The 10,000-nt window shown below is 42.5% G+C and overlaps 1 protein-coding gene across 1 annotated transcript; it reads left to right on the plus strand.

The window, feature by feature from the left end:
- Nucleotides 1-6,399: 6,399 nt before the first annotated feature.
- LOC138057518 (uncharacterized) lies at nucleotides 6,400-7,569 on the plus strand. The gene has a single exon (XM_068903517.1). It carries the CDS (start codon nucleotides 6,400-6,402, stop codon nucleotides 7,567-7,569), a length of 1,170 nt encoding a protein of 389 aa, XP_068759618.1.
- Nucleotides 7,570-10,000: the final 2,431 nt, after the last annotated feature.

Below are 10,000 nucleotides of genomic sequence, written 5' to 3' on the forward strand. Positions count from 1 at the left end.
CCAGAATTATTTTCTTTTAATTTAAAATTATCCAGTAATGGATCTTAAATTATGTTTACTTAATGTTCGGGGTTTAGGAGAGAGACTGAAAAGAAGGGAAACATTTAATTGGCTAAGAGCAAAAACGTTTTCAATTTATCTGCTGCAAAAAACACTGTTCTGAAAACACAACTACAACTTGGTCATCCGAATGGGGTTACAAAGCTTTGTTTAGCTGCTGCTCCAGCGCCAGTAGTGGAGTCGCAATTCTCTTTAACAATAATTTCGCCTTTCAGCTGGAAAGATCGTATTCGGATCCCAAGGGCAGATTTATTATTTGTGATATCAAAACAAATGAAAAGCTTTTCACTTTGGCCACAATTTACGCACCAAACGATGATGACCCAGCCTTTTTTGAGAGGTTCTTTAGCCACTGGATTTTCATTGTGACGATGTAATCTTAGGTGGTGATTTTAATTTAGTATTTAATCTAGAAAAGGACAAGAAAGGTGGTCTTCCCAAAACCCACACAAAAGCAGTTAATGCAATCAACGAGCACGCTACAAAATTCGACTTGGTTGATGCATGGAGGGTATCTAACCCTGATATCCTGAGATACACATGGCGTAGAAGGAGACCCCGAAATCCATTGTAGATTAGATTTTTTCTTAGTGAGTCAGAGTCTAATGTGTAATGTCACGCACACACGGACATCTTGGCGGGCTTTAAAACAGATCATGCGATGGTGACGATTCAAATTGCAATCCACAGGAATCCAAGGGGACCAGGCTTCTGGAAATTAAACACGTCGTTTTTATCAGAGACGGAATAATACATAAATCAAATTAGGGCAACCATCGAGGGTGTTAAGGACGAATATCAAAATGATAAATCAGTGAATGCCTCCTTGTTATGGGAAATGATCAAGTTAAAAGTTAGAGAGCAAACTCTGGGATATGCAAAAACAAAAAAGGCAAAAATGTTGCGGCAAGAAGAAGAACTGGAGAAGAAAATTAATATATTGCAGAGGCAAATTGATTCCGGATGTAATAATGCCAACGAAAAGCTAGTGATTAATATCCAATTGGAAGAGAAAACGAAGGAATTAGAAAAGATAATTGAACACAGAACAAAGGGAGGGATCTTGAGGGCAAAATGCAGATGGTACAATGAAGGTGAAAAAAATTCAAAGTATTTCCTTAATCTTAAAAAAAGCCACTTCAAAAATGACGTTATCACTCAATTTAAATTACGAATTTGCCAGTTCAGACAAAGAAATTTTGTCTGAATGCAAAACCTTTTACAGAAATATTTATAGTTCCAAAACAGGCTGCGATGATTCACGAATTAACGACCTATTTTTTGGAAACACTGCTTCAAGATCATTGAACCTTGAGGAAAAAGAAAAAGGGCGGGGGCATGTTAACCAAAGTAGAGTGCTTACAAGCTCTAAAAGTATGAAACCCGGAAAAACGCCAGGCTCGGACGGTTTGCCTATAGAATTTTATAAGGTTTTCTGGAATGGAATCTCGGACTGCCTTTTAAATGCAATTAACTTCGCTTATGCTGAAGGAAAGTTCTCAATAAGTCAAAGACGTGGGATAATTAAGCTCATACCCAAAAAAGATTCAGAATCCTACTTTGTTAAAAACTGGCGACCAATTACGCTACTGAACTTCGACTATAAAATAGCGGCTAAGGCCATTGCAAATCGATTCCAAAATGTACTTCCAAAAATAATAAATAGTGACCAAACCGGTTTTCTTAAAGGGAGATTTATTGGTGGAAACTTAAGATTAATTGATGGCTTAATAAATCATACTGCATAACGCGGGTTTGGCCGTAAAAAGTCAAACCCTGCAGAGTGAGCTCTTTTTCTTGCTGGGAGACCTCAATTTTTGGAGTGTGGCCTGGACCTAATTTTTCATTTTTGGAGTGTGGCCTTTTGTGGAGTGTGGTAAGAGTATCTTGTGGTTTCTTTTGTTCTTTTTCATTTTTCTTTCTCGGTGACCCTCCCGGGGACTAATGCTCCGCATTCTGCGGTAACCCGGGGTAAGCCGAGTCTTTTTTGGTTCCTTTTTCTCGCTTCCAGGGCTCTTTGAGCCCGCCTTTTGTTTTGTTTTTGTTGGTACTTCATTTAGTACGTCTTTGGTTTGTCCTTCTTGGTTTTTCGTGTGGTTTGATATATTTTTTGGTGTGTTCTTGCTTTCTGGTAGCTCCTTAAGTTATTTAAGGGGTTAGTAATAAAATTTAGTGTGATATTAAGTTGTTAATATTAGTTTCCTTACTTTTTGCGTGGTTTCCCTTTGGTTTCAAGGGGTTTCTTTCTTGGGCGTTCGAACAATTAGTGTGGAGCTTATAGATTAGTGTGTTATTTGAAAGCTACTTCTTAAGCAAGTGGCTGTTTGATATATCTTAGTGGTGAATTTATATCCATATTTATCACCCATATTTGTTTTATAAGTATCTTACTATTTGAGTGAGGTATAATATTTGGTATTAGTGTGATCTATAGTGTGGAAATAATTCATTGTTAATAGTAATCCTTTAGCAGCTGCTTAAGGTTTAATCTTAAATTAGTTTGATCTATTATACTGTATTTAGTGGTTAACCTTAAAGGCATAAAAGAAAATTATCATAATGGTTCCGCGCAATACGCGCACTTTAATCATAAAGTCCGGCTTCCCCGCTGGGGTTTCCCATGCTGGGGTTGCCGGCATCATAGCTGACTCCCTGGCTGGCCTGGTTGATTCAATCCAGGTCTGTCCAGGGGGAATCGTTCGTATTTCTTTTATTGACCCAGCTCATAAGAAGACCTATGAGGATGCCGGGTCCATACTTTTTGGTGATGTCCACTGTGCGGTCATTTCTTCCGTCCCAGTCACTTTGGTCATGGTGTATCTGTTCCCTTTTGAGGGTAGTAATGATAAAGTTAAAGATGCATTAAAATTTTTTGGTGACGTGAAGGAAGTTAAGCACCAGCAATGGACTAATGTCCCTGGTGTCTATACTGGAACGCGATTGGTGCGCATGGTGCGCAAGCATGAAATCCCGCGCAATATCAAGATCGACGGGGTTAATTGTCGGGTTTGGTATAGGGGGCAGCCCCTTGTTTGTGATATTTGTCACGACAACCATAAGGCTGCGGATTGCCCTTTAAAGGGTAAATGTCGTCGTTGCCATGAAGCGGGGCACTTTGTTCGCAATTGCCCCAAACCAGCTTGGTTTGTGCCGGGTAACCCGGCTACGGACGTCGATAGTGACAATGATAATGATGATAATGTGAATGATAATGATAATGATGGTGATAGGGCTGCTGATAATGTTGTTGAGCCTGTTGTTGTGCTGGATGGGGGGGTGGAGCCTGTAGTTTCTCAGCAGTGCTCTATGTCTGGTTTGGGTGCAGATGCACCTATGGCTGTTGATCCCGAGGCAGATGTCCGGGACAATGAATTAAATGAGCTGGATAGCCAGCCTTTGCTTGCCAGTGGGTCGGGGGGGGGCTGAGGAGAGGGTTCTGGATCCCTCTCCTAGCCAGGGTTCTGTCAGTGTTTTGGGGGGGGGCTGGGGAGAGGGTTCTGGATCCCTCTCCCAGTGATAGTGTTGTGGGCGCTTCCACCGGTCAGGCCGGTGAATCTCAAGAGGGGGTAATGGAATCCTCCCCTTCTTTCTCTCCCCTTTCGGGGTCTGTTTCGAGTGAAACACCTGCATCGGGTGGTTCTTGTGTGGTGGGCTCGGCTGGTGATAGTTCGGCCTCATCGAATTCGGATTCTAGGCCTGTGCGGTCTAGGATCCCTGTTAAGGTTACACGCGGTGGTTCGGGGGAGTTACTGCCCCCTCTTGTGTCAAGAGAGGAAACAGTGGCTATGGTGCAGAAGTTGAAGGCAGCCTTGCCGTCTTCTGCTGATGATCTTGTTCCTGATCGGGTTGGGGATTCTTCTCAGTCGTCGCCTCCATTTACCGTTCCTCTTCCTCCTCGGGTCAGTTCTCGTAGTTCTGGCTCGGGGATGGCTCTCCGTCCTTCCTCTCGTTCCCGGTCTCGTTCTGGGGACGAGAGGCCTCCTCTTAGCCCGGATCCTCATAGGTCCCGTCGTCGTGCTCCCTCGCCTAGCCCTGCTAGGCGCCGTTAATTTTGCCGTTGTCTCGCCACAAATTATTTTTTGTTATGGGTTTGTCTCTACTTTTTTGTTATATTATGGCTCTTACTGTAATTTCTGTAAACGTTAATGGGTTGAGAGATGGTGACAAGCGTCTTGGGTTTCTCCAGTGGCTGTCCCATCTCTCTCCCTCGGTAGTTTGTCTACAGGAGACCCACGCAGTCTCTAATGATGATCTTCTTTCTTGGTTTTCCCGGTTCGGTTATTTGTGTGCTGGTTCTTTTGGTACCAATCACTCTCGTGGTGTGGTTGTTTTGTATCGTTCGGTTTTGGAGTGTAAGTCTGTGGTTTGCGAGTTTGATGGTCGTTTTGTTTTGGTTGAGTTTTCTTTTCGTGGTTCTGTTTTCCGGGTTGCTTCTATTTATGCTCCTAACCGTAATCCTGATCGTGATGCTTTTTTGGTTCGCTGTGTTGACTCTATTGATCCTGCTGTTCCTACTCTTTTGTGCGGCGATTTCAACACGGTCCTGGACCGTGTTCGGGATCGCCGTGGGTCTTGTCCTTTTGATGTCTCTCGTGAAAGTTCTGTTTTGTTGTCGGCTATGTTTTCGGATTGTTGCGTGGTGGATATTTGGCGTGAAAGGCACCCAAATGATTCTGCTTTCACCTGGTTCCGGCCCGATGGGGCCCTTGCATCGCGCATTGACCTCATCGGTTGTCCGTTTGCTTGGGTGCCTTATGTGTCTTCTGTAGACATTCTGCCGTGTCCTTTTTCTGATCATTGTGCTCTTTCTTTTTCATGGGCTCTCCCCAGCTCCGTTCCTCCGGGTCCGGGGTTGTGGAAGCTCAATCTTTCTGTTCTGGATGAGGCCAAGTATATCGACCTCATCTCAACTTTCTGGTCTTACTGGCAAGTCTCGTCAGTCTTCTTTTCTTTCCCTTCTTAGGTGGTGGGACAGCGGTAAAGCTCATATTAAGCGTATTAGTATAAATTATTGTAAAGATCGTGGTAAAAGTAAAGTTGTGGAACGTACTATTTTGTCTAGTCTTGCTGCTCATCTTAAAAGTCATATTGATTCTGGTCGTCTTTCTTTTCTTCCTGTGTACCTCTCTACTCTGTCTCGTCTTCGTTCTATGGATGTTGAGGTTGCTCGTGGTGCTCAAGTTCGTGCCCGGTCGAGGTGGGTGGAGGAGGGTGAGTCCTCCTCTGCTTACTTCTTCCGGCTCGAAAAGAAAAACGGCACTGACCGTAATATCTCGGCGCTGAGAGCTAGTGATGGTACTTTGGTTACGGACAAGGATGGGTTGTGTGATGTTTTTCGTTCTTTCTATTCGGATCTTTCCTCCGCTGCTCCTTGTGACTCCAATGCTCGTGCTGTGCTTCTTTCTAACATTTCTTCAGTTCTTCCGTATAATGATAGTGAGGTGTGCGAAGGTCTTCTCAGCCAGGAGGAGTGTTTTGCGGCTCTTCAGGGCATGGCCCGTGGTAAAGCTCCTGGTTGTGATGGCCTTCCCATGGAATTCTATTTAAAATTTTGGCATGTTTTGGGTTTGGATTTGGTTTGTGTTTTGAATTCTGCTTTTCGTTTGGGCTCTTTGTCTCACTCTCAGCGCCGAGGTATCATTACTTTATCGTTTAAGAAAGGGGATCGTCTTGACCCCAAAAACTGGCGTCCAATCTCCCTGTTGAATGTCGATTATAAAATTGCTTCTCGTTCTATTGCTGCTCATCTTCTTAAAGTTATTCATTTGGTTGTTGATAAAGATCAGTCTTGTGGTGTTCCTGGCCGTTTTATTGGTGAAAATGTTGCTTTTCTTCGTGATGTTGTTGATTTTTGCTCTTCTTCTGGTGTTCCTGCTGCTCTTCTTTCTCTTGACCAAGAAAAGGCATTCGACAGGGTTGATTGGACGTTCCTTCGTTCTACTCTATATGCCATGGGTTTTGAGCAGTCGTTTGTTGGGTGGGTTAATTTATTTTACAATAATGTGAGTAGTTGTGTAAATGTTAATGGTTATATTTCTAATTCTTTTAGTTTATCTCGTGGGGTGAGGCAGGGGTGTCCCCTGTCTCCCCTCCTTTACGTTTTGGTTGCCGAGGTACTTGCATGTAATATTCGTTCTAGTGGTTTAATTTCTGGTTTGTCTCTTCCTGGTTCTTCGTCTTCTCTGCCTGTTATTTCTGCATACGCTGATGACACTACGTTGGTTGTTTCTTCTGTTCCTGGTATTTTGGCTGTTTTTGATGTCTATTCTTTGTATGAGAGGGGGTCTGGGGCTAAATTAAATTTTGGAAAATGCGAAGGTTTGTGGTTGGGTGGTTGGAATGGGCGCACTGACTCACCGGCGTCAGCGATCGTTATCCTATAAGGGCAAGGCACTTGTTATCAATGCCTTGGCCCTTTCCCGTGTGTGGTACGTGGCCTCTTTAATCCATGTTCCCCGGTGGGTCAGTGTCGAATTGAATACGTTAATTTTTAAATTTTTTTGGAGCGGTAAGCGGGACTTGGTCGCCCGTCGTGTTGTGGTTCAGCCTTCTTGTTTGGGTGGTTTCTCTGTTGTGGATTTTCAGTGTAAGGTTATGGCTCTTCATGTTCAGTGGGTTCGTCGTTTTGTTTCTTCTCCGTCTTCTTGGGTCACTTTCATGGTTTTTTGGTTTTCTTCTCGGCTTGCCGCTCCTCCGCATCTCGTTTTTTCTGCTCCGCTTTGTTTTTCGCCGGATTCTCTGCCTCTGTTTTATCGTTCTCTGTTGACTGCTTGGCGGGCGTGTAAAGGATCCCTTACAGCGTCTTCTTTGGGTATTGGTTCGGGTATTGATTTTTGTCCTGTTTCTTCTATGACCACGAAATCAGCTTATTTGTTTCTTTTGTCCGAGATTGCTGTCTCTCCTCATTGTGAGGAGAAGTTCTTTCCTTTGTTTGGTTCTCTTTATTGGTCTTCTACTTGGCGTCAGCTTTTCTTTTTTGATTTGGATCGTCCAGTTATTGATTTGTCTTGGAAAATTTCTCATGGGGTCCTTTACACGGCCGAAAGGCTCGCTGGTTTTGGTTATGCTCTTTCCACTGCTTGTTTTTGTTCTGCTCCTGTCGAGTCTCTTCAGCATCTGTTTTTTCACTGTCCTCTGGCGGTCGGTGTTTTGTCATGGCTTCAGTCTCTTATGTTTTTGGCTTCTCCTCTTTGTCCTTCTATCTTGGTTCGTCATGCGCTTTTTGGTTTCTCGGCTGATGAGTTGTCTGTGGTTCCGCGGGTTTTTGTTTATATGTTGAATGTCTGCAAGTTCTGTATTTGGGGGGCTCGTAATGACTTTCGTTTTAGGGGTGTTCGTCCTTCGGCTGTTGACGTTATGGAGCGTGTGAAGTCTCGGGTTCGGTTTAATCTTCCATTGTTTTTCCGTCGTTTCCGGTCTGACCGCCGTCGTCGCTATTTTGTCCGTCAGTGGGGTGGTCGTGGTGTGGTGGCGTCGTTGCATAATGATGCTCTGGTCGTTCATATTTAGGTACTGGTTTTGTGTTGCGTGTGCATGTCCTGGCCTTTTTTCGGGGGTGAACCAACGTCTTGGCGTTGGGTAAGTCGGTTGATGGGTGGCCCTTTGTGGGTCGCTTTTCGCCCTTGTGCTGGGTCGTGCTTGTTTTGGTTTGTCCAGTTGTTTTTGAGTCTTTTTTTGTCGTTTTGTCGAATTGTCATTTAGGAGTGTAAGTCGGGCGAGGCATCTCCTAGATGCAATTCCTCGTTTGTGTGTTTGTCTTTTTGTTATTTGTTGGTAGGGGCGGGGTTCGATTCCCCGGCGAAGTTGGCGTGTTGGTGCACCCCCGTTTGAGGTGAACCGTTGTGTTTGACGGATTCGTCGTTATGTCTGGCGGCCATTGCACTCACCCTACCGGGGGGCCAGCCATTCGCCTTAAACATAAAAAAAACTGCTGCTCATAATATTCCCGGACTGTTACTGTTCTTAGATTTCGAAAAAGCGTTTGACATAGTTGACTGGTCTTTTATATGGAAACGCTAGGTTCTTTCAATTTCGGATCGTCATTAATAAGCTGGATCAAATTATGCTACCGTAACATAGAAAGCTGCTTCCTTAATAACGGATGGGCAAGCAATTACTTCATTCCTGAAAGAGGAGTCAGGCAAGGTTACCCTCTTTCCCCTTATACTTTCATCCTTTGTGCAGAAATATTAGCCAACAAAATATGAGAAAAAAAAAGATATAAAAGGGATCACTGTGTATGGAAATGAAATCAAGATTAGTCAATATGCTGATGATACGACCATGATTTTACACGGTTCAAAAAAGTCCTTTACATCTGCCTTACTCGACCTAAAGCTTTTCGGTGTGATATCTGGCTTGCGGCTTAACAACAACAAAACAGAAGTCCTCTGGATCAGAGCTAGCGCTGGGCGTCAGGATAAATTATGTCCCGAAAAAGATTCAAAATGGGTTACAGACAAACTTAAGGCCTTAGGTGTCTGGATTTCGACCGATCTTGTGGTTAGTATGAAAGCAAATTACAACGAAAAATTAAGAAAGGTTAGAAACTGCTTAAGCTGCTGGGAACACCGTCGTCTAAGCCTGTTAGGGAAAATCGTTGTATTAAAAAGTTTAATCGCTTCTCAGCTTGTTTATATTCGTTGCCAACGAACTATGCCGCTTTAGATGTGATTAACAACATGTTCTACAGCTTTCTCTGGAGTGGAAGGGGGGACAAAAATTAAGCAAGATGTTATGATCAGTGATTATAAAAATGGAGGTTGAAGGATGATCGTCAATAAATCTTTTGATAAAGCGCTCAAATCAACATGGGTCAAAAAATATTTGGAAAACGATAAAATGGAAGTTGTTCTTTGATTCTGAATTACACGATTTTGGCGGGGCTGTTATCTTTAAGGGTAACCTCAACAAAAATGATTTGGCAAAGTTCATACATATATCAGACCCCTTTACAACAGAAATTGTAAAAATCTGGTCAGAAAGCAGCTATGACGATAGCATAACTTCCACCGAAAACTTGCTCTCTTTACCTGTGGCAGAATTCACTTGTGAGAATTGGAAATAAACCTCTTTACTACAAATCATGGTCTTCCAAAGGAATACAAAACGTCAGGCATTTAATGAAAGACAGAGATAACCTGCTATCTTTCACTGAATTCAAGGAATTCAGAAGATTGTTAAGGAATGCCATACAAGACAAGAATGAAAAAAACAGAAATTTCATAAAAGCTCCTAAACCCAATAGATTGACTTATGAAAAGCTGATCAGCGCTAAACAGAGGAGCCCTAGGAAAAGCCAAGAGAAATGGTGTGTCGACTGCAGCCTTGAGTGCTCCAAAGCAATTGACTGGGAGATGGCCTACAAACTCCCTTTCTGCAGCACTAAATCTACCAAATTAATTATTTTTCAGTTTAAACTACTTCATAGGCGTTTAGAGACAAATGATTTTCTAAATAAAATAGGCATTAGAGAAAAGGATATTTGTACCTTTTGTTGAACGGAAAAGGAGTCTCTTTTTCATTTATTTTGGTCGTGTAGCGAGACGTCTTGTTTTTGGTGGGGCTTTATAAAATGGTTGGCCGAAAACCAAATAAGACTAAAATCCAACATTTTCACTCCCGACATAATGATTGGCCTGAGATCGAACACCCTATCTAACATAAAGCAATACTTTTACTTCCTTGTTGCTAGATATTACATATGGTCCTGCAAAACAAAGAAAGTACTCCCAAAAATAGAAAGATTTCCTAGTTTACTATCTTCTTTAGTACCTTTTAAATCTTAAACCTCAACAAAATAAATAAATAAAATTAAATTGAAACATGTTTAATATAAAAGATTTTAAAAGGAAGCCATGCATGCACGGAATAGATTAATAATTTAGCTGAGAAATCGTAGTAATGACTTTTTTCTTTTTTGTTTATAGCCTACTGAATA

This window comes from Montipora capricornis, chromosome 7 (genome assembly GCF_036669925.1).
Source record: "Montipora capricornis isolate CH-2021 chromosome 7, ASM3666992v2, whole genome shotgun sequence".
In the NCBI taxonomy this organism is placed as follows: domain Eukaryota; kingdom Metazoa; phylum Cnidaria; class Anthozoa; order Scleractinia; family Acroporidae; genus Montipora; species Montipora capricornis.

What these genes read in the sequence shown, in the direction of transcription:
- LOC138057518 (XM_068903517.1), top strand. Translation starts at nt 6,400, where the DNA reads ATGGGCGCACTGACTCACCGGCGTCAGCGATCGTTATCCTATAAGGGC.